The sequence below is a fragment of the Engraulis encrasicolus genome, chromosome 18 (genome assembly GCF_034702125.1).
Source record: "Engraulis encrasicolus isolate BLACKSEA-1 chromosome 18, IST_EnEncr_1.0, whole genome shotgun sequence".
NCBI lineage: Eukaryota > Metazoa > Chordata > Actinopteri > Clupeiformes > Engraulidae > Engraulis > Engraulis encrasicolus.
Genome location: NC_085874.1, coordinates 13126584 through 13152282, shown reverse-complemented (window position 1 = coordinate 13152282; position 25699 = coordinate 13126584). Strand labels below are relative to the sequence as shown.

Below are 25699 nucleotides of genomic sequence, written 5' to 3'. Positions count from 1 at the left end.
TGTGTGTGTGTGTGTGTGTGTGTGTGTGTGTGTGTGTGTGTGTGTGTGTGTGTGTGTGTGTGTGTGTGTGTGTTTCTGTGTGTGTGAGAGAGAGAGTTTCTGTGTGTGTGTGTGTGTGTCTCTGTGTGTGTGTGTGTGTGTGTGTGTGTGTGTGTGTGTGTGTGTGTGTGTGTGTGTGTGTGTGTGTGGGGCGGCAGAGGCACGAGGCCGTGTGGCTGACACGTGAGAGGAGCGGGGACGGGAGCATGAGCAAACAGCCAAACATGCACTCACTCACACTGACACACACGCACAAGTCCGCACACACAAGCATGCACGCACACACGGCACACAGACTTCAAAGAATGCAAGAGAAAGTCCAAACAAAATGTAAGCGATATAGCACAGAACTACTGCTCACCTCCCGTAACACTAATTTACAGCAGTAATTTGCCCTCACAGAGTTGAGGAAAGTCTCTGTCATACACACATAGTTAAGGAAACTCTTTCTCTCTTACACACATAGAGTACACAATACTCCGCACAGACTGTAACCAATTTGCAGAGAAGCCTAAAATCCCGTGCAATCCATCATCTCCTTACAAGCACTCATACATACACAAACGTATGCCGTACTCACTTCCAATGATAAGGCACATGATGAATATCTGGCAGTGAATATTTCAATATGAAACTTCATACTCCCTTGTGAGGGTGAAATTATGAAGCTCATAACATTGCGCAGTGCGCACGTGCACACACACGCGCTCACACACGCACACACACGCACACGCAAATGCACTTTCGCTGTGAGGAGACAGAGAATTCATGTGGCTGTGGACAATGTGGCAACTTGGAAATTCACAGGCCATCACGTATACTTATACTTACTTAAATACTTAACCCCTGAAGTACACCCGAAAAAAACCAACAACAAAAAATTGAGGAGGAAAATGGTGTGCGACGTTAGCCAGACTATGCCGTCCTAGCGATGCAACACCTTCGGCGTTGCTTCTAGTCAGGCCAGGAGTAATACAATGATCGTTTCTGAACTTCGGAGGAATTTGGAACGCCACCCACTTTGTCGGGAAGCAACTTTGAGCAGCTCCAACACTCCTAGTAGGCTATGAGCCGAGGGGTCGACCGGTGCCATCTGGGGGGAGGAATGCTAGCAATGTTTTTTGGCAAGGTATATCCCCCCACTAGTAGAAAAAGCTTGATAGCAGTCATGGGGTGGTAGCGAAATCACTTTTTTCAGCTCTTGAAGTTACTACCCCCCTATAACAAATACAGTTTTTTATATCGGCTGTATATGTAGTTATGGCTTATGTTGGGGGTATTGCCAATATCCTATACCATCGTGCTTGTTATCACTGGAAAGGGGACCTTTCAGGCTTTCATTTCAGCCCATTAATGAATCTGTCTGACATACACAGAAGCCACAGCACGTCATTAAGCCAGAAATAGCTCCCATTTCCACACACATTGTGCCAAAACTGTGCACTTTCGTTTACATCTGTGGCATGAAAGAACACCAAGGACACCAAAGTTAACAACCTCAATACTCAGGGCACCCTACTACCGATTCAGAAAATGTATAATATGCCCATGCTATCATTAGTAAATGTCTGTGAGACCCTTAAATGTCACTTGTGCAACCAGCAAAAATGTCTTCAAAATCGGACCCAATACAATGGACTAATACAATGCCGGTATCACTTTACTTAAACAAACTTTGTTTATACTGTAGTTCATATGTGAATGTACATAACATTCACAAGTTGTTAAAGTATTCAATTATTGTAGTGCAGTGTTTCTCAAAGTGGGCCGGAAGCCCCCCTAGGGGGGCGCGTGAAGTCAGAAGGTTTTTCTTTTTTAATACTTTTCTGCTTTGCCATTAAGTCACTAATATTTAGAGAACATAGGCCATACTGTACGTGTATATCAGGCTCTAATAAACTTCACGACGGCCTATTTATTTGTATTTTCGTAACCATTTTGCTCGAGGGGGGCGCAGACAGACACCCTTCCTCTGAAGGGGGGAATAGCACGAAATATTTTTATAGAAACACTGTTGTAGTGTATGTGAAGAAATACAATCTAGATGGTAGGCCCTGCAATGATAGGGCATTGGGTAACACTTTACTAAAACCTCTCAAATATGGTATCTCATTAACAGAATTTAGATAAATGTTCATATACAACATTTTATACAGGCTATTTCATAAACAAATAGACTGAGACCCTATACAAGCGGTTACAAGCCAATAAAGAAACATGTTGCAAAGGGAATATGTTTAATGAAAGAATAGTTTCATGTAGATTTATATTATTTCTTCGTCAGTACTCTTCATCTTCCATGTCATTGGTTGCCTGGTTTCCGCACACTCTCAGTTTACACATGTCTGTGCACCTGAGGCCATTTACCAGACAAACACAATGATGGCTAGAGCATTTTGTAGTGCAGTTGCACGAAAGAAGGTCCAGGACAGCTTGGGATATTGTCAATATTCTATACAATAGCGCTTGGTAATTACTGGAAAGGGACCTTTCATTCTTTCATTTCAGTCCATTGCTGAATGTTTCTTACACACACAGAGGTCACAGCACTTCATTAAACCAGACATAGGTCATATTTTCTCACAAATGTTGGCTAAACTGTTTGATTTCGTTTATCTCTGTGGCATGAAAGAACGCCAAGGACACAAAATTACACAACCTCAATACTCGGTGGACTCGGAAAATGATAAATGCCCATACAATTATTTTGTATATGTTTGTGAGGGCCTAAAATTTGACTTGTGTAACCACCAATAGTCTTCAAAATAGTAGCCAATATAGCAGGTCATTAGCTGGAAATATCAGACCTTTTTTCCTGCCAATGTTTGTGCTGGCATTCACAGAGGTCATTAAACCAATAATTTCTCGGCCCTATCGTGGCCTAATGGTAGGACACTGGTCTACTACGCGGCTGACCTGGGTTCGATTCTAAACCGTGCCCTTTGCCGACCCTCCCCCATCTCTCCCTCCCAACTCGCTTCCTATCACCTCCTTCACTGTCCTGTCTCATATAAACAAAAGCCCACCCCAAATACTCAAATGATCACTCCTGCCAATTTCAATATGCTGTTGTATTGCTCACATTACCCTTGACTTGTCAGTACCCGGAGATGCTGCATGCTGCTATTCTAATGGGGGCAGAGTTTGTTTACATTTTAAAAAAATCTTAACATGGGCCTACTCCAAATATTTTCCCAAAAGGGAACACCTGCCCCCATTACAATGACCAGGATCTTGGAAAAGGCTGAAGAAAAAAAAAATCTCTGGTACTGACAAGTCCAGGGTAGTGTGAGCATTACATGATGTTGAAATTGGCTGGCGTTATCCTTTAAACCAGTAATTTCTCACTGTATTGATTTATGTTTGTCCCTATACCATGGGAAACCATCAGGGTCACAAAACCAAATGATTTTAAAATCTAGCATGCTGTTGATTCAGAAAATGTATAATGTACCCATACAATATTTGCAGGAGCCTTTAAAAGACCGTAATGATCCTCAAGGCCCTAATGACCTATTTTCTGACCAATTCTGTAATATCTCCTGACAGACATACATACAAATGTTGGATAAAAAGAAAAAATAATGAATATATGTATGTATAGTGTATATACATACAGTATGAATGTATGTGCATAAGAATGTATAAATCCGCTTTGAAATGGTACTGTTGTCAGTAAATGATCAAATTGCACATACAGCACTGCTTAATAAATAGACATATTGTCCTGCCAGACATTTCACAGATTACTGACCAAAAGCTTATTGAAAGAAATTGTATGTATGTACAATGTAATATGGTAGCCCTTCCCCAAATGATAATTTCAAAGGCTAATTTTTTGCCATAGAGAAAAGGTGTGTGTGTGTGTGTGTGCGTGCGCGCGCGCGTGCGCGAGCAGAAGAAACGCCATCTGAAATTTGTGTCAAAATTCAATATGGCTGCTATTTCCCAAAATGGATGACTTTCATGCATTTTTCTCAATACTGTGGGGCCATAATATAGGCCTACTACATAGTAGATTACTTTTTTCAGCACTTCTCTGTTATATTCTCTTACAGATATTTTACCAAAGGTTGACTAAACAAACAAAAAATAAGTTTGATTTCGCTTCCTTGAAGCAGAGAATAGTCCTCCTACAATGGTCAAATGGCACATAGACAGTCAACTGCTGAAATAACTAGGCCTATGGTCATTTGCAAATGACGTAAGCCTATATATTCATTGATGAGTACGGTTTCCTTTTTTTTAGCAACAATTATTTCCTTTTGCCTAACGGACAAATGTATTCATTNATTCATTCTTTCTTTTCATTTGATTAGGACAATACACACTAATCAATACATCAGTTAAAAAACATCAATATAAATATGTTGGTATTTGCATAGTTGCCAAATGTCATCCGTAGTCCTAAGGCAGGTAGCCATAATAAAAAAAACAATACTGCATTACAGTAGACATGACATTTTACCACAAACACCAAATATATCCAGAGTAAAACAATGTTATACTATTACATTACTATTAATTAATAGGAGCAGGTCTGGTTTGTTTTCAGCCACTGTTTACGGGTGATTTTGAAGATGCTGATGTTGTCACATAGCCTGGCCACGCCAAACCCCTAGGGGCGTCTAGATTTCTAGGCTAGTTGTCACACAGTCCGATATGAGCATGGCTGAACAATAGAAGGTGAATTTCGATTTTGCCACCGTGACATATCCTAAAGAAAGTGGTCAAAAATTGCTCAATTAAACATATACACAACACGGCTGAAACTAGGTTCATCTCAAAAATTCCCTCCAACATTCAATATGGTAGACGTTTCTGAAACTATTCCAAATATTTTATCATTAACATTTATCCACCCTTACCCCCACCTGCTCTACAGTATCTCACCCCCACTCCTCTCCCCACCCTACAGTGTCTTATCTCCCCATCCCCCCTCACTTTCCTTTAACCCCCCCCCCCACTCACCTACCCCCACTACCCCCCCACTCCACAGTGCCCCCCCCTCACCTACCCCCACTACCCCCCCCCCACTCCACAGTGCCCCCCCAGTCACCTCCCCCACTCAACAGTGCCCTCCACTCACTTTCCTCCACTACCCTGGCCTTGCCCCCCACCCAACAGTGCTCCCCCTCAATTGCCCCCACTCACCTCACTCCTACTTCTAACCCCTTGCCCCCCCCTAACTCTACATCTACTGTACATACAGTGCCTCCCCATGCCCCCGCTCATCTCTTTTATCTCCTTACGTCTTATGTCTCCTTACATTTCCTTACGTCTATAAAGAGATAAGACAGAATTGGACTTAAATTATGTCATATTAATGGTCATTATGGCCTTTTGTAAGGCTCTCACAATACATTGTATGGGTATATCATGCATTGTCTGAATTAGCAGAGTGCCTTGAGTATTGAAATAGTTGGGGTTTGTGTCCTTGATGTTTTCCCATGGTTTACAGTACGTAGGGACTAAAGAAAGCCTACAGTTTAGGCGACATTTGTTATTATTATTTCTGGTTTAATGAAGTGCTGTGACCTCTGAGTATGTCAGACAGATTTAGTAATGATCTTAAATGAAGGCCTAATGCCAAGCAGTGATGCCAAGCAGAAACTTTGGAAAGGAAAAAGGCCCAATACTTCCAACAGATGACCTGCATGTATTGGCTATTATTTTGAAGACTTTTGCTGGTTGCACAATTCAAATTTAACGCTCTTACAAACGCATACAAAACAATTGTATGGGCATATTATACATTTTCTGAATCAGCAGACTCCAAAGAGTATTGAGGTTGTCCAATTTTGTGTCCTTGGTGTTCTTTCACGCCACAGAGATAAACGAAAGCAGACAGTTTAGCCAAGAGTTGTTGGAAAATGTTAGCTATGTCTGATTTAATGAAGTGCTGTGACCTCTGTGTATGTCAGACAGATTCACCAATGATCTTAAATGAAAGCCTGGAAGGTCCCCTTTCCAGTAATACCAGGCACCATGGTATAGAATATTGGCAATACCCCACGAAATGAGCCTGAACTAGACATGCATCCGAATTCAAACATGGAATTTAATAGAGGGGGGTAGTCACTTCAAGAGCCGAAAAAAGGGGTTTCGCTACCACCCCGTGACTGCTATCAGGCTTTTTCTAGTAGTGGGGGGATATACCTTACCAAAAAAAATTGTTAGCATTCCTCCCCCCAGATGGCACCGATAGCCAAAATTTGGGGCCATAGCTCAAGGCCTATAGGTAGAGGAATGTTCAAGGCAGTGACGTGGTTTAAGCAGAGATGTTCTATTGGGTCTTCGGCACAGCCTTTTCTGGCCTCGACCAGTAGCAAGCCGAGGGAGGCGTGTTAATCAGGCTGTTTGGGAAACGTCATTCGTCATCATCTTGATCAGACCAACATCTCGGTACGAGATTTGAAAGTCGATGATAAGCAGGCAGGTGAGACGTGACTCAGTGGACTAGTGCACCATACCATTATTTCGAGGACTGGGGTTCGTTTCCGGTTCAATTCTGGTCATCTTCTGTTCCTATTTTCTACTCCTATTTTCTGTCCATTTTCCTATCTTTATGCCTCACTTTCCTGTCACCCTACCTCAATTAAGGCTAAAAAGCACAAAAATATGTTGGCAAATGTGTTGGCAGGTTTGTGCATGTTTACATGTGTGTATATGCTCGTCTGCCGGTCTGTCTGTGGATGCGCATGTGTCTGTGAATGTGCACAAAATGATGCTGTGGAAAATAAAATTCTGTTATAATTCCTGCAGAACAGATCTGCAAGCAATTCGGATGAACAATGAACAGACAAATAAGAATTCTAATAGTACACTTGAGGTGGTTCCCAGCACGAGACGCAAAGCAGACTGCTTAATGGTCACATCATGACATCTCGAAGCCCACATCTTGACCTACTTTCCTGCCCTCCTGCCAGGGGCGTCGGGGTACAGTGGGACCTGGTGAGTCACCAGGGCCCCAAAGAGGAGTCAGATTGGCTTTAAAAAAAATCATATGAACATATAAAAATCATATTTGAAAAAAATGAAAAAATAATTGAAGCTGGGTCCATAGGCCCAGAATTTGGTGCTACGCCCCTGCACCCTGTCCCCACGGCAACCAACAGTGATTACATCTGGACCCCAGTCTCCTTGACCCTTCTCCCACCCACACACACTTCACCTTTTGCCTTTCAAGCCCCCTTGCCACAAATCAACACCTTCTCCTTCCCTCAGGTCAACAAAACGAGAGTAGTCATTATGGCCGGTCAGGTAAGGAGTCTGCTTCCCCACAGCACCAGTTGGGTGGGTGGTGGTGGAGTGAATCACTAAAAACAATGGGAATTTCATGCTGCCTCTCGTGGATCAACGCTGAACTGTATCCTGCATTCCATCTACCCATCTAATGGGTAGCCTATGCACTACTCAGAGTAATGTAATGGCTGATTGGCTGTTTACATAAAGGGCTTTCAGTTTCTGCTCACATTTCTCTCCATTTGCATATCTTACTATGTATTTGAAGAGTTTATTTGCATGTATTTTGCGTGTATCCACCATTTTTGACTTTTGCATTTTATTACTGAAAATGTCTGTTCAGAGTCCTATCACCTATATGTGAATTCTTGCCATTCAAATATTTTGAGAACATACTTTTTCAAACTATATAAAATGCATTTTGCAATGCAATGCAATGGAATGCCCAATACAAAAATTTAAATTTCCCAACATTCTAAAAAATGGAGATACACCGTTTTGCAAATAAACTCTTCATTGGTATACTTTGAAGTGGAAGTTGGTCAGCAACTTGTTTTTGGTCTTATTACCTTGAAGGTCATGGGATTCTGAAAGTAGTAGTAGTTCTCTAGCTCCCAGCAAAGCCTGTGGTTTTGTTTATAAAATGTCAACGCTCCCTTGGTTAGCTTCACCAAACGGGCTAGCTGCCCAATCACAGTATTCCCAAAGTGAATGCTGTGATACTGTGACAACTTCGCTAACATTTTGGAGGACGTTGAGGTAGGGACAGGAAGCTGAATACTTCTTTATTTTAACTTACCAACGGCCACTATAATTGGCTCATGTATGTAAAGTAGGAGGAGACATTTTGTCAATGTTTTTTTGTCAAGGACCGAGGATGGTGGCCAGACTAGATATTACAACTATGCTGCTCATTAAAACATTGCTGCCTTTTTCCCAATTTGATCTTTTCATGAATACTTAGCAAGTAATAAACTAATATTTACTGGTATGACTAAAGTCCAGTAGATTTTGGAGCTAAAAACGTCTACTTCAGGAAATTCAAAATGGCGGACAGGGAGAGGATCCACCTTTTTATGTATGAAAGGTGCAATTTTCCCAATCATAATGAATACTTTTGATTTGATTTGATTTGATAGCGGTGATGAGTGTGTGATGAGTGTGTGCTCAGCCTATGGTTGGGCTCAGCCCTCTGGAAATTCAAGCTGGGCTCACAATTCAATTTGCGTTTCTGAGCTGGAAGCGCATAAACTCTCATTAATCCATCTCACTTACCCTGATTTTCGAGAGTCTCATCAACTCATTAACAGCTTCTTTCTTAATTGCGGAGCGAGGCAGGGGACACTTGCAAATGCCTAATGTAGCCTCTGAGCCTCGCAAAGGGAATCTCATACAAGCTGAGACAAGTTTATGAACAGTGTGTAAAGGTTTGGCATGAATATGTACGCATGGAGAGCAAGCATGAGTTACAGTCATTTGGTTGAAGAAGCCAATACATTTCTAATTATAATTTCATAAACTTCTGACGTCAGGCGGTGCTGAAAGTCCAGCTGTCTGTCTGTCTGTCTCTGTCTGTCTCTCTCTGTCTCTCTCTGTCTGTCTCTGTGTGTACGTGCATGCGTGCATGTGCATGTGCACGTGCGCACATGCTTGTGTGTTCCTGTATTGTTTGTTAATATTGATTGTTTATAATTGTTAAGGCGCTGCAGAGGGTGGTGACGAAAGAAGAAAAGATCACTATATCACCCCTACCAGCCATTCAGCACCTGTACACTTCACACTGTTCCAAGAGAGCAATGAACATTATCAAAGAGCCCTCTCACCCAGCACACAAACTGTTCTCCTTACTACAACCAAAGATTCTTTAATTCTAACATTCAGATTGTCTCTGCTTCAAACTGTTCTCCTTACTACAACCAAAGATTCTTTAATTCTAACATTTAGATTGTCTCTGCTTCAAACTGTTCTCCTTACTATAACCAAAGATCCTTTAATTCTAACATTTAGATCGTCTCTGCTTCAAACTGTTCTCCTTACTACAACCAAAGATTATTTAATTCTAACATTTAGATTGTCTCTGCTTCAAACTGTTCTCCTTACTACAACCAAAGATTATTTAATTCTAACATTTAGATTGTCTCTGCTTCAAACTGTTTGTAGCTTCGTGTATTTGCACACATTTACACACAAGGAATTAATAGCCTAGTTTTTAACAGAATACAGCTCTGCTCTCGCAAACTATTGGCATTGCGCTGCCACAAGAACAGAACAAGGAAGTAGCGAGACAACCAATCATAGCGCCTTTTTGTCTGCGTCCTCCGCGTCCGTCCGACGGATAGTTAGATTTTTTTTTAGATAGGCGCAGAGCCTCTGCGCTGGGGGCGTGGACTCGCACAGACAGAAGACGGACGGACGCAGAGGCTATGCGTCCGAAGCATAAATCTAGCTTAAGAGCCCAGCTCACTGGTACAGCAGTCAGAGCACGCCCACAAAGCCACTGATGGCGACCGTCAGACGAGAGGCATGACTAATGCTCCTTCTTCCAATGACAAAACTTCCTCCTGCACCCACACAAACTGTAGAAAAGGAGAAGGACAACCAAGTGCAAGTGTGCTTACAAAAAAACCCCATAAACCCATTGACCCAAAAACGTCGTATCCTTGATCCAAACGGAAACAAACCTGAAGAATTAGTTGATTATTCATTATTTATCATTTATTTGATTTGTTTCAAGAACTCTGCTGTGCGTCACCAGGCTACACTGGAGGGGGCCATCTGGAGTGTGTAGAGGTCCGTTCCCTACTGGGTCATGCCCGCATGCTTTGTGCTCCAATGATTGCATCGATTACTCCTGGAATCTGACCTGCTTGGGTCTGGCTCGGCCCAATCAAGACCCAACAACCGCTGAGAGATGTGTGTCAGTAGGTCTGCTTTGTGTGAGAGTATGTGTACTTGTCAGTGTGTGTCTTTGTGCGTGCGTGCGTGCGTGCATCAAATGCCCCCTATGAAAATGTTTTGCCTTGGCCCTATTGTAAAAATGTTCTACACCCAGTAAAAACACACTGTGTTAACTATTTTGAAATTTGGATGAAGTCTACCGGGGCCACCAGCCCCATGAAAATAGAAAAAAGTGGCGATAGTCAAAATCTTGGAATAGAATGGACATTTCGGTGCATCAAGCTACCCAATAAAAACATATTGCCTCAGCTGTGTGATAAAAATGTTATATGCACAGTAAAATCACTCTGTTTAAAATATGTTGAAATTTAGATGAATTCTACTGGGTCCACCAGGCCCTTGAAAATACAAAATAACAGTGATAGTGATGGGCAACCTGGATTCCAAAGCTGAAGTCCAGTGCCACATATTCCAAATGTAGCCAATATAATGAACCAGCTGACCCACTGCTAGTATCAAGCAAGAGATTGCAAAACTGTATGACTGTTAAATTTGTATTTTTCACCTGTGGGCCTACAATTCTTGGTGGAACATCTGTACTAAAGCTGTGAATACTCCTTGAAATTACTTGTGTTTTTTCAAGAAATCCCTGCAGAAGGTCAATGGAGTACAGTCAATACGACGTCATGATGTGATGATGTGAATGTGATGTTGGAAAGAGTGGCTTCCCAAAACCTGTGCTGAAGTGACTTCTGAGTATGTCATGGGTATCACCAGGTCCAGAGTTCATTTCCAAGGGCCTCCCAAGTAAGTTATGGTACTCGTCTGATGGAGTAAAGTGAAATACTACCACAGGCGATGGGATACAGAAGTAATGTCACTCTTCAATACAGTTGTATTGACTGCCTTGTAGCCTAGTCATTCCAATGAGCATTCACAGCTCTAGTACAGATGTTCCTCTATGAATTGTGGGTCCACAGGTGAAATACAACAGTCATACAGCTTTGCAGTCTCTTGCTTGATGCTAGCAGTGGTCCAAGGCAGCACGGAATTGATATTGTGTTGCAAAACAGCAATTTTGCCTGAATATAGCAGTTTGACCATCAGTGTGTCCCGAAACTGAAGTCTGTGTAAGTGGATCAACTGAATGCACACCCTGCTTAGATATTCCTTCTGTTTGTGCTCCCAATACAGGTGATTTCACTAATTACCTCATCAACCTGGCTTAAGTGGTAATTAGGATCAGCTGGTTCATTATATTGGCTGGGGCAAGTGTCACAGGGCTTGTCCACCTCTGTTTTAAGACAATGGGAAACCTAGATTCAAAAGCTACAATCCAGTGCCACCAATTTCAAATGACCTGGTTTTACCTGTCCAGTTGCCCTAATTGGAAAGGTAAAACTAGGTAGGTAATTTGGAATATGTGGCATAGGACTTCAGCTTTGGAATCCAGGTTGCCCATCACAATCACCATTATTTTGTATATTCATGGGCCTGGTGGACCCAGTAGAAATCATCTAAATTTCAACATATTTTACACAGAGTGATTTTACTGTGCATAGAACATCTTTATCACACAACTGAGGCCATATGTTTTTATTGGGTAGCTTCATGCACCGATATAGCCATTTCTATTCCAAGATTTTGACGATCACCATCATTTTCTATTTTTATGGGGCTGGTGGCCCCGGTAGACTTCATCCAAATTTCTAAATATTTTACACAGTGTGTTTTTACTGGGTGTAGAACATTTTTACTATAGGGCCAAGGGAATATTTTTTCATAGGGGGCATTCGATGCACCCTAGCGTGCATGCGTGTGTGCGTGCGTCCGTCCGTGTGTCTGTCCGTCCATCCGTCCGTCCGTCCGTCCATCCACGTGTGTGTCTGTGTGTGCGTCCGTCCGTCCGTCCGTCCGTCCGTGCGTCCGCGTGCGTATGCATCTGTGTGTTAAGATTCTTGGTTGTCTAATTCATGGTGTACAACAATGGTCATTACTTGCCAAAAGGACCCCAGGAGTCACATGGCACATCCATCAAGGTGGAAGTTGGAGAGCAAATGCAGAGGTGAGAGTGTACACTCACAACTTTACTGATGGTCATTACTTTCAAGAATTCAGAGAATTTTCGGTGTGTTCTTGTGTATTTATGTGCCTGTGTGTGAGTGTTTGAGTATGTGCCTCTGTGTGAGTGTTTGAGTATGTGTGTGTATGCGGAGAGTATGAGTGATTGAGCTTTTTCCCTTTGTTTTACCATATGATCTTATAACTCTCTGATACAACTTCAAGCTTCCAGTTCACCTTTAATACGCACAAACTACAAGAACTCGCCAAGTTCCCCTGGCAAGTTGGCCTAGTGCTGCACCACAGGAGATGATCCAAAAGAACACAAACATGCATAATTGCATTACGCTTCAGTTGACGCTTTTATCCAAAGCGACTAACAGTTATTCTAAGTGCAGGGTATTGGTTACAGCAACGTGGGGTTAAGTGCCTTGTTCAAGGGCACCTCAGTGAGTGGTTATGTTGGCAGTTAAAAATGGGCAGGACTATTACAGGTCAACAGTTTGAAAATATCTGAGTGCCAACCGTTGGTTTCACAGCTTCTCTTATGGCACAGTGCTATACTACACTTGTCATATGGTATATCCAGGTTAAGAGACATTGAGCCTTGAAGGTTTCATTCTGTAGAGCCACGGGGATGTAGACATGTAAAAAAAATGCCAATCTTGCAGGCTGCGCAATATCCGTATATAGCCTGCTCCGAAGCCAGTTTAACAGTTACAGCCTATCCACTCACCACTTTTCCGGGTGGTACTACACTCTAGGGGTGCCAACGGGTGAATGCAGACTCCATTCGGATGAATGAGCTGCACTCTTTGGACAGCGCCCTCTAGGTGAACTGCAGGCATGGATTGAGTGAGTGGACAGGCTGTAACTGTTAAACTGGCTTTGGAGCAGGCTATATCCGGCTGTTGCCCAGCCTGTAGGAATGGCATTGTTTCTAAACAAACTGTGCGCTAACAACGTTCTCTATGCCTCGTTTTGCATGACAACAACCCAGCGACTCTACAGAATGAAGTTTTGAGCTACTTTGAACGTCGTAAATGGGTGGAAAATGCAGATTTATAACGATGGCTACTTTGGTGCTAACAGATTCGCTGCAAAAGAGAAATGTTAGCTTCAGCTAACTAGCGCTGGATTTCTGAATGCAGGCGACTTAAGCAGGTGAGGTATGTGGAAAAAGTCAGCACTGAGCATCATGCACTGAGCACCATGCTTACACCGGATTTCCCCTTTAAGCGTAGAGCGATTTCTCTCGCTCGCCATGTTGAAAGTCTTTGGTGGAGCCTGCGCTTACCTCTTGCGTGCGCACGCTGTCTCCTGATTCTGCGAGCTTGATGGGCGTGGAGCGCTGGGAGGCGGAGCCGTCGTCCTCTCGGTCCTCCTCGGAGTCGTCTTCGCTACTGCTGGACACGGCCTCCTCGGAGGGGGGAGGGGGAGCGCTAGCCGCCGTCTTACGCTGGAGCACCGTCTCATCCTTACTGCTCTTGCTGTGGAGAGGATGCAAATAACAATCGTAGGGGTGTAAATAATAATCGCTTTGTATCGATCCATCGCCCACAAGAGAATCGTTATTAATCAATGAATCGATTTTTGTTCTTATTTCACTCATTTTGTAAGGCATTTTGCAGACGCGGTAACAATAATACTGACTGTAATGATGATGTTCCTCAAATAAAATACATGTAGCCATTTCAGCTTTTGTTCATTTATTTAACATTTCACAAAAATATGAACTTCTGATTTGAATCAAGGAGCATTTTTAAGTATCGAAAATAAAGAAGTCATTATCGAATCGAATCGCCACAAAGGCTCTGATTTACAACCCTATTACTGTGTAGTATTATGAATATCAATCATCATATATTGTATTGAAGTGGAACACACGGACTACAATGTCCAGCTGTAAACACATCCAATCACCTCAACAGCTACATGTATGCACAAGGCAGCAGGTCAAAAAGGTGTGTGTGTGTGTGTGTGTGTGTGTGTGTGTGTGTGTGTGTGTGTGTGTGTGTGTGTGTGTGTGTGTGTGTGTGTGTGTGTGTGTGTGTGTGTGTGTGTGTGTGTGTACGTGTGTGTGTACGTGTGTGTGTGTGTGTGTGTACGTTTGTACGTGTGTGTGTGTGTGTGTGTACGTTTGTACGTGTGTGTGTGTGTGTGTGTGTGTGTGTGTGTGTGTGTGTGTGTGTGTGTGTGTGTGTGTGTGTGTGTGTGTGTGTGTACGTGTGTGCGTGCGTGCATGCATTCGTGCGCACAAGAGACAGGGGGGGTTTGACAAACAAACTGGTTTCCCAGCAGCTCAGTTGCAGGATGGTCACGCGGATGTTGTTGTGGGTGTACAGCGAACACCTGGAGTTGATGATGGAGTTGGATTGGTGCCAACATGTGTTAGCATGTGTTTGTGAGTGTGTGTGTCAAACACCTCGAAAAAGTGGGTCACACACACACACACACACACACACACACACACACACACACACACACACACACACACACACACACACACAGACACACACACACACACACACAGACACAGACACACACACACACACACACACACACACACACACACACACACACACACACACACAGACACACAGACACAGACACAGACACACAGACACACACCAGTTACGGTAACAGGTGTAGAAAAACACTCGGTTCCTTTAGCAGAAGCCTGCAATGCCACTGCATCTTGGTAATGAATGGAATTGCTGACGCAAAAAATACAGTATATATTATAGGAGCTTGTTGCTAAGAGTTGACCCTCACATAAGCAGTTGGCAGGTTGTTATAACATTAACAGACAAAAAAAAACATGTTGACTGAGACATAATAATTTTTTTAGGGCAGTCATGGGTAAGCGGTTAGGGCGTCAGACTTGTAGCCCAATGGTTGCCAGTTCGACTCCCGACCCGCCAGGTTGGGATCCCCATCCTCCTCCATGACTGAGGTATCCTGAGCATGGTACTGTCCTGCCACACTGCTCCCTTTTGGACACCGTTGGAGGCTGTCCCCTTGCAGGGGTGAGGCATGAATGCAATTTTGTTGTGTACAGTGTGCACTTGTGTGCTGTTGAGTGCTGTGTCACAATGACAATGGGAGTTGGAGTTCACTTTCAAATTTTGTGCGTCACGGGACCAATGAGAGGGCCCAGGCACATTTGAACAACGTGATGATGGTAATAAGTGTTTGGGAAAATCTTCAAGTATGAAGTAGATTGAGTCAATTTTAGTCTGTTTTTCTTTTTCCCTACCACGTGTAGTGCGCACACCCAACCACACGCACGCATGTATGTGTAAAGACAAATAACGGTGCAGGAAGTACACACATACACAGATGAATAAACATACTCACCTGATTGATTTGGCAGTTTCCTCTGGTTTGCGTACGGTAAACGGGCTGGGATCCACTCCCACAGTCTTGGGCATGAACTCCCTACCGATATGGCAATATCACAAACAAAAACATGGTCAAGTGAAAAACGGACCGCTCATATTGGAGACACAAGGACCAAACAATGCTTGCTCGCCATACATGTTTCTCACTAATTGTAACTGCAGTGTATGGCATGCATTGAATGTGTGTGTGTGTGTGTATGTGTATGTGTGTGTGTGTGTGTGTGTGTGTGTGTGTGTGTGTGTGTGTGTGTGTGTGTGTGTGTGTGTGTGTGACCGTATCCGTGTGCATGTATGAGTGCGTGTGACTGTGCGTCTGTGTATATATACACACACGTGTGTGTGTGTGTGTGTGTGTGTGTGTGTGTGTGTGTGTGTGTGTGTGTGTGTGTGTGTGTGTGTGTGTGTGTGTGTGTGTGTGTGTGTGTGTGTGTGTACGCACGCGCCTACCGAGCGGAGTTGGTCATGGAGATGCAGAACGTGTCGTCGAAGGAGGTGAGCTCGTAGGGCTTGTAGAACTCTGTGTAGATGTCGATGCTCTCGTCAAACCTGTTCACTCTCTTCAACAGCACCTTCTTACGGTTCTCCTCACAGGGAACTGCCACATACACACACAAAGATAAGTATGCATACGCACGCGAGCACGTATGCGCGTATGTACGCACGCACACACTCACATACATGGACAACTGTCTGTAGAGTACCTTAAATAGTATTGTGACAAATTGCTTTCGTGCATTGAATATCTGAAGTCGTACGGCTGAAACATCATCATAACAAAATTGATGAGACTTTCTTTCTTGTTTTGCTCCGAGTTTGTACCTTTGTCCACAGCGGTTTTAAATGGATGTGTGTTTTTTTGGTTATTGTCAATGCCTCCAACAGAATTAAAGGGGAGCTCAGCTCTTCACTCAAGAGATAATTAGGAGAGGAGAAAAACAGATTTTGAAAGGACAGTCAAAATAGCCTTACTATTATTAGACAGCAAGGTTTCAAGGTTCTTTTTTACAAGTGCATTGCAGCACAAATAAATACTATTTTAGCACTCACTGCATTTTGATTAGTGGGACGACGCAGAAAGTTGTTCACACTTTTAGCCTTTAGGACAGGGGTCCCCAACCTCTCTGGGTCTGAGGGCTACCAAGGGCTACCCGAGAGCTACTTGTTTGTTCAAAATCCTCTACCACTATCGTACCGTATTGGTTACTGTGACTGCTGTTGATAAAGCACAGCAAGGCAAAACAAAAAGGCTATACAGACAGGTTAGGGTTAGGAATTGCTTTGGTCTTGGCACAGTTTTTGGTGGTTATTTTTTGGCTGGTTTGTTGTTACTGCAAAAAAAAAAATTTGGTAACGCTTTATAATAAGGTTCTTCTAATAAGCGTTTATAGTCACTAGTAGGCAGGTAGTAATACCCTTACAAGTGCCCAATAACATGCTTATTAACTTTGTTAACATGCGTATTAACGTTGTTAACATCTGATGAGTAACTTTATTTGAGTAAAAGCATGAAAATCGGTACACATGGCAGCCATCTTGAAAATGTAGTTTTTTTCGCGACGCCTCCATATCTAGTATTAGTCAGCATATCAAGATGGATATGTGTACCGATGTAAATAATAATACAAAAAAAATAAACCACTATAAACACATAATAAGCAGCTTATAAGTATGCTAACAAAGTTAATAAGCATGTTATGGGGCACTTGTAAGTTTAAAAAAAAAAAAAATATCTTCAATGACTGGTTAGTTTTAGTGATGTTTTGCTTATTACTACCCTGGACGGGACTCGTCGGTAAAAAAGAAGACACACTATTTAAAGTGTTGCTTCTGGATGGAGCTGCCCTTAAATGTATGAATAACAATACTGTATTATATAATGTGATTTATAATCATTCAAATAGTGGAGTTGATTAGTTGTGCGACTTTTTGAAGCAGTGGCAGAACATAATCAATGCTTGTTTCAAAACGTTAAAAAGACCATCAGCATTCAAGGTGCATGCTTGCAGCATGCAGTGTTCTGAATCCTGGCACACTCTTGTCCTTAAACACCTTGGCTGAAGAATTACAGTGTATTCACAGTATAATTCCACATCAGTATTACTATATTTCCTAGTCTTTTTCATAATTGTGAAACTTTTATACAACAGAACATGCTCATGCTTGCCGTCACTGTTTTCAAAACACAACAAGCCAAGCGTATTGCTCGTGCAACAGTGCCACGTGCCTCTTCCCCGCGCCAACATGACGATTTTTTTCTCTTTTTTTCAGGGAAGCGGTCTAGCGTCATGGTTGTGTTGGTGTGTTCTGTTTGAACGGCACAGACGGACTACAGCTCCCCTGCCACTGTCTAAACAACAGATGGAAGATATACTACTGGAGTGCATTAGTGCTGCTGGCGCTGACAGAGAGAGAGAGAGAGAGAGAGAGAGAGAGAGAGAGAGAGAGAGAGAGAGAGAGAGAGAGAGAGAGAGAGAGAGAGAGAGAGAGAGAGAGAGAGAGAGAGAGAGAGAGAGAGAGAAACAGAAGCTGGAGCATGCTTCTTGCAATTGTGTGTATATTGTGTGTGTAGGAAGAGAAAACGAGAGCTTTACTCTACTGTCTTGGAAAGTGTGTGTGTGTGTGTGTGTGTGTGTGTGTGTGTGTGTGTGTGTGTGTGTGTGTGTGTGTGTGTGTGTGTGTGTGTGTGTGTGTGTGTGTGTGTGTGTGTGTGTGTGTGTGTGTCTTTTTTGTAATATTTAAATGTGAAATAGAGAGAACATAAATAGAGAAAAAAACATTTTTGATTTATTGACTTTTAAAATGTACGGTATGCTTGGATGGTATTATTTTTACACTAATTTATATTATTGTGACCACGTACCTTCATCATAAGGAACAGGCAGGTAAGTCAGGACTCCTTCCGACCACCAGTATGTATAACTGTAAGTGAACACGAACACACGCACACACACACAGACTTCAGAATTGCATTCAGTAACTTGTGAATGCTTTGTAAAGGTACAAACAGCTCAGAGAAGACCACAGCACTGGAAGTAACTCATTTGAACAGAATGCAACACAGGCCCCAAAACAGCTTCAGGCATTTTAGCATGCAACAGTGACAGTTTGTAGTAGTTGAACTGCAGCTCTTTGGGTCTTTGGGACAAAGAGCTGTAGAGCTCGAAAGCAGACGTGACGTAGACCTTACCGGATCATCTAATAGCACTGTAGTGAGCACATATCTTCTGATTCCAGTCATTAGATGCGCTGGGTTACATATGCTGCTTTAGGAACTAAATTTAGATGGTTCACGCAAAAACATTGATTTTGTACAGAAGTTATCTGAATGAAAAATGTGAAAAACACATCCTATATCGTTTGGTGTTTGGTACAAATAATTGTATAAAAAACAAACTAACAACATGTGCGAAGCCCGCAATACAATTCAAACTGTATCAAAATATAATTTTAATTCAGCCATTCAGGGCTCTCAATTAACTTTTTTCCATCACCAGCCAAAATGGATATGTTGATCTTACTAGCCAAACAAACACTCACTAATGAGTCAAAGTGGCTGGTAAGTTGCTTTTTCTACCAGCCAAACTGAATTTTTACCAGCATTTTCCCGGTTGGCTAATTTAGAGCCCTAACGCCATTGGATTGTATGCCACATTTTTCCGCTAAAAACTTCCTGAGGTCCCATGAATGCGGAGGATATGACACCACTTTCGAGGGCTTTGGTCACAGCTATGGCAGCCAATCAGAATGTTGAAATGCTTGCATCCCGCCTCCCATATGTACTAGTTTGCCCCTTTTGTTTTGCTGGTCTGAAGAACTCACACTTGGAGGGGCTCTAGCCCAAAACGCATTACATTCTTTTCAAATAAACTCTTCTCATTGTGTCTCTCAGTTAAAAAAAAAATACAGTGTTTTGGTGAATTTGGTAAGGAAATAACATTGGCCCGGCTTCAATTTCCCCAATGCAGTTAAAAAAAGATCTAAAAACACAATTATGAAAATTGTACTTAAATGGCATTTATGGCACACCGGCTCAGACAAAGTGCTGAGCACTGCTCAGCTAAAATTCGATTCCATTGTTTTCAATAGAACCATGCACACTGGTGCCGATGTCCGCGGACATTCGCCGATGTCGGATAGCAATTAGAGACTAAAGTTCTATTTTGTCGGCGCCGCCCATTGACTATCAATGCAATGTTCGTGTGGAATTGGGTTTGGGGGTCCGAATTCTGTCGGAAGCAAAAGTGCGCCGCAGTGCTGTCGGAGCCAGTGTGCGGCCGGCCTAAGGTTGGGGTGGTTGAAGTGCTGCTTAGTAGCCAGTAAATGAAGTCTCAACTTGCTGTTCCAGAGACAGAGATACGGTAGACCATCAGAATGAAAGCAACCTCAGGTGGTCTACTACCACTTCAATTTCCATCTTCCATTCCAGTTTCCATCTCTTTTGTGTTCTCTAACCCCCCCTGATTTCCTCATTTCAAAGACCACCAGCTGTGAACCACTAGTTGGTCTCAGCCCCACTTTCGTGAAAAGTGTGTTCTTCATATAAAGAAAGGCAAGGTTGACATGCAGGTAAATATGAGTAATTGTGTGTGTGTGTGTGTGTGTGTGTGTGTGTGTGTGTGTGTGAGGGGGAGGAGGGGGTGAGTAAAGAAAGATGTAAAGAGGCAAAGACAATGATTGTACACACACACACGCACGCACGCACGCACGCACGCACGCACGCACGCACACACACACACGCACATGCACAAACGCATGTGCGTACGCACTCACGTACGCACACGCACACACAAGTAGAGGGCCCCCCCACCTGCGGCGTTCCTGCAGCAGGCTGAGGGTGTTGCTCTGGTGCAGGTAGAAGTCGGTGGGCAGCTCCCACAGGTGAGGCTTGTTATCCGCAGGCTGATACACCTGCAGGAAGAGGTTGATGGCATCCTGCCGATCCGCATCTGAAGAGGAGGAGGGAGAAGGAGGAGGGAGGAGGGATGAGGAGGAGGAGGAGGAGGATGAGGAGGAGGAGGAGGAAGGGAAGGGGGAGGAGAGAGGGGAGGGGAAGGCAGACAGAGAGAAAGAAGGAGGGAGGGAGGGAGAAGGAGAGAGATGAGGAGGAAGGAGGGGAGGAGGAGTTGGGAGAAGGAGGAGGAAGGGGAGGAGGAGGAGGTTGGGGGGTAGAGAGGGAGGGAGAGGCAGAGAGATGGAGAGAAAGAAGTGGGGGAGAGAGAAGTAGAGGGGAGAGAGAGAGAGAGGGAGGGAGGAGGAGAGAGATGGGGAGGAGGAGGGAGGGAGGTAAAGAGGGAGGGAGAGGCAGAGAGACGGTGAGAGAGAGGAAGGGAGGGAGGAGGGGAGAGAGAGGACCGGAGGAGGAGGAGGGTGGGGTGTAGAGAGGGAGGGAGAGAAGTGGGGAAAAGAGAGAGGTAGGGAGGGAAGGTGGAGGAGGAGGGAGGGGGTAGAGAGAGAGGGAGGGAGAGGCAGAGAGACAGAGAGAGAAGTGGGGAAGAGAGAGAGGGAGGGAGAGAGGAGGAGAGTGGGGGGAGGGAGAGAGAAGGAAAGGAAGGGAGGAGGGAGAGAGAGAAGAGGAGGTAGAGGAGGGAGGTATGAGGAGGGAGAAAACGTGAGAGATGTTAAGGGAGGACATATGAAAAGTACACATGAGTAAAGACTGTAAGAAGAAGAGATTTTGACTGGACACCCACACAAGGGTCAGGGGGCACCTTTTTTGATGAAAACGTGATCACTGCTGTAAGAGTACAAAGTCATGTGCTTGCCCACTAGCTGTGCAAATAAATGAATGACATAAAATGGCATTCAACCAAGGATGAACTCTGAGTCTTTGAATTCTCAAAGCAGCTAGAACTTTAGAAAATTCGAGGAGAGAGAAAAGGTCAGATGTAGGTCTCATGGGCGAATGGAGCACAGAGTGTTTTCAGCCTTGATGCTTCCAAAGTTATCTCAGCGATTGTCAAAGTCACAACAGAGAGGAGCATTAAGTGTTTTCAGTCTCGATTTTTCCAAAGTTATTTCAGCGGTTGTCAAAGTCACAACAGAGTGAAGCTAGGTTGACACTCGTCCTTAGAAGACCGCGACCGTACAGAAACCAGTCACCGCGTCACCCCCCATTACCGTTGCCATTTGCATTCTGGTGGAGTACAACAGATTTGTTAAGGGACGTGCTGCAAAATCTACTGGTGTTATACCAACAGTGCATTATCAGAAGTGAAAAAAAAAAAATCTGCGGATCTCTCGCTGTGTGTGTGTGTGTGTGTGTGTGTGTGTGTGTGTGTGTGTGTGGACGTGCCCAGGTGAGCGTTGTTCATCACAAGTACCTTATACAAAGGCTTCACGACCGCGGGAATCTATTCTATTTTCAAGTTACAATGCCACGAATACATGCAGACACGTTCGCATCCCGTGCTTGCAGTGTGCAGGGCCTATCCTCAACGAACGGAATCCTTACATTTGCCGTTTTTGATAGACAGTTTGAAAGTCGCCGTCATGCTCTGCAACTGTAGCCTATTTCGTCTCGCTGTTATAGCGCGCAGCATTTCCACAGGTGCGCAAACATCAACTCAATATGAAATGTCTTCTTTCGCCTATGGAATGCTTTCTAACATCAGCGCAGCAGATGATCCAGATGAGGGCAGGAGTAGGGCCAGGTAGAGGAAGAGAGTTAGTCAAAATAGATGTTTATGATGATAGGCCTATGAACATAAGACCAAATGAAACATGCAACCACTGTTTAATCAATAATTGTCTATGAAGCCTACATTACTTTTTAATAGTTAATTAAAATACTTAGGCATACATTTAATTTAATTGTTACATTTAGGCCTAATAATAGGCCTAGCCAATTGGGAAGTCAGATGCTAAGAGGGAGGCATGCATTTTGTCCTCCGTATCAGAGTGGCCTGAATTTGAATTAAATTCCCGAACTGAGAAAAGGGTCCACTCCGGGCCTGGGCTCAGGGCAGCTTTTGTTAAAAAGTGCTAAGGCATTGAGCACCCTTTTTTTGCAGGTGCCTTAGGCATCAATGGGTTAAACAGCACATGTTTTAAAATGAGTAGGCCCTATAGCTTAAATTAATTAAATATGATTTTCTCTTTACCGTTTTCGCAACCGTTTTTGTAATACCTACTCTGGCCACAATCTTACACAGTGCAACTTAAAATGCATATTCAAAACTCCCTTTACGTGTAAACGAGAGGCCAAAACCAATCTGCTATAAAAATATCCATAAATATGTTAACATTTTCTTGGAGTGCCGGCAATCTAGACCATTATTGATTTTGAAGAGCCACCGAGTATGGCGTTACAGCTACATACACATACTATACCTTGTTTAAAGGGGAAGAACGTTTTTTTTTGCATGCGGGGCCTTATTTCTGGAATAAAACACATCACTCTACACACCGATACCACTTTTTTCCCATTTGGTGCAGTTCGAAAGATATTGTGTCAAACGGTATCCACCCAACGGTAGCCGTAGGGGCATTGGATCTAAGCCAATAAATGAGTTGTCCCCACTTTTAAGATGTGCTACAGTTGTAGAGATATCAATTTAAGCCATGCCGCAGTCGTTTCCAGCTCTCTGTATGTGTACACACTTATTTTTTCAAACCAGAAGAAAGAGGCGGCGGCTACGTCATCAGCCTGCATCAGCTACTCTTGACAGCTAGACCAGAGATCTCTGGCTAGACTTCTGACAGCGCCGCAGCATAGTAAACTTTCTATTTAGTTGCAATGGGTCGAGTTTGCACATACCCAGGATAGAAAATACTTGGATAAAATACAGTTTACAGAGCACAGCCAAAAACTCCAGTACAATTTGTATCATCTTTGAGGGAATGCTATGACGATGCAGGATCATGCAGACCAAAACTGACAGTTTTACAACAAACGATTCCGATCTATGTACCAGCATGCCAAATTTGAGCTTCCTACATGGTTTAGTTCTTGTGCTATGGGCTTGTGAACTTTGACAAGAAAAAGAGTGTGAACAAAATGGGCACCCCGTCCCTCAGTAAAATTGGCTGTAACACGGAGAGTATACATCTTACATTCAAATAAATTTACAGTGTTTCTCTTAAGTACCATGGGTGCACTTGGTAATATTTTCAGAATTTTTTGAGACCTAAGTGCGCGGGCTCCTGTTGATTTGACGTGGAATGACCCAGGTAAGATGTCGCTAGCTACCTAGCTTCGTGGGGTTCTGGTTGTAGATAGCCAATTGTTGCGTTCATAATGTTGGAAGCTAGCTTGCATTGTAACAATGCAATGGCACGAACAACCCATGAAACGTGAGAGGTGGGAAATCAAAACAACACTATTTAGGGACTTTAAAAACATAAGTGTACTATCCTGCCTTGTACTACTCTGTAATGTAACCAGTCATGGTATCGGAGCTGCAAGATTTGCTTCCTGGGTAGCCTACATACAGTGACTATGGGCTACGGTGGGGCTAAAAGCTGACTTGAAAATGTCCGTGTATAAACCGTGTGTATAAATGTCCATCGGCAACGTAATCTACTGTACATGTTCGAATGCGCAGATAACACACGTCTGGGAAAACTGGCCACAAATTACCGTCCGTCCGGCAAGATGCTAAGCTGACAGTGCGTGTTAAGATGTTGTTTCTACATGCTTCGATTCAGAAGATACAGCTGTTTTTTCCCCTAGAAACAGAGATATAGCTACTTTTATGTTTGCTGTGAGATCGCCAGCCTGATTTTTCACACATTTTTGATTGGAATCATTGCACATTCTTTTCATCACCAACATATTAAAAAAAGTGATTTGTAGAGGAAGTGGCATTACGTCCTTTGACACAAATAAATGGGAGGTGGGTGTGTGTGCGTGTGTGCGTGTGTGTGTGTGTGTGTGCATGCGATTAAGTGGTGAGACAAAAGTGGTATGATATCTTTTATTACTGTGATCAGTCTTGGTAGATCCGGTAAGGACACATGTGGTGAGAGACATGAAGAACATGTATTGCACCATCATTTGAAGTCAATGAGAGAGAGAGAGAGAGAGAGAGAGAGAGAGAGAGAGAGAGAGAGAGAGATTTCATTAGATTCTTCATTGGCCTATTGGGATAATATGATGTAATCATATATTTCACACAACCGCTCATTTCCAAAAGACACCAGGATCATATGTGAATGACCCGCAGGCTCCTCCTCACATTCCCATCCCCATGAAGAGAGAACACTGGACACACGTGTCTATCGTGACTGCGCAAGCATTGCTGTAAATATAGCAGGAAGAGGGGTAGAATAAAAGATAGAGAGAGGGGAGGCATTCAGACACACGCGGAGACAGGGAGGAAATAGTGAGGAGAGGAGGAGCGGGGGGTGGAGAGAAGTAATGAAGATGTACAGTATAAGACACGTGCCTGGTGTCCCCTCTGCTTGCACAGCCTGTTTTTCACTCATCCTCCCCATTCTCCTCTTTTATCTCCCAGACTGCATTCTGTTCACAATCATTTTTCTACTATTCTCCTTCCGTCTCGCTGCTAAGGTAGAATCAGGAAATTTAGGCCGGAAGAATCCTCGCAGATCACTCGCAGATGCTTCAAAACCATTGAATGGAATACAATAGAAGCCCGCTGTCCATATAGTATATGCGTCAGTGGACCAAACGCTAGATTTTTCCAAAGGAACACGCAAGTAGCTCAAGAAGAAGCAGGGTCATTTCACGTGAAATCAGACACTTTGGGACCCGACCGACCCGGATTTCAATCATACTTGGTGTGCCTTTTTAGTAGCAAGGTAGCACCCCAGAACTGCATTGGTTTGAATCTGACACTAATATTAAGGGAGAAACAGACTAGGAAAGGTTCACATGTGAGGGTAGGACACTATACATTCAGCCTTGAATATATCAGTCAGTGTTAGTCACAAAAAGATGCCTGTGGTGTTGTTTGAAAGCTCCTTTCTGGCTTGACATATTACACAATCAGCTTAGAATACAACAACTCTCAGAATATGAATTATGATAAATTGAAAAATTAAAAATTGAATATCTAAAAAAGCTATATTTTAAAATGGCCAGTTCCTTG

The 25699-nt window shown here is 43.3% G+C and overlaps 1 protein-coding gene across 1 annotated transcript in view; it reads right to left on the bottom strand.

Annotated features, from left to right (window-relative positions):
- The window catches only part of fig4a (FIG4 phosphoinositide 5-phosphatase a), a 131255-nt gene that overhangs the window by 24436 nt on the left and 81120 nt on the right, over positions 1 to 25699 (bottom strand). Inside the window, exons 17-21 of the mRNA XM_063223065.1 lie at positions 20455 to 20593; positions 18508 to 18566; positions 16095 to 16242; positions 15604 to 15684; positions 13541 to 13733 (exon numbers count right to left, since the gene is read on the bottom strand). Coding sequence (XP_063079135.1) covers positions 13541 to 13733; positions 15604 to 15684; positions 16095 to 16242; positions 18508 to 18566; positions 20455 to 20593 — 620 coding nt within the window. The remainder of the gene's footprint in view (positions 1 to 13540; positions 13734 to 15603; positions 15685 to 16094; positions 16243 to 18507; positions 18567 to 20454; positions 20594 to 25699) is intronic.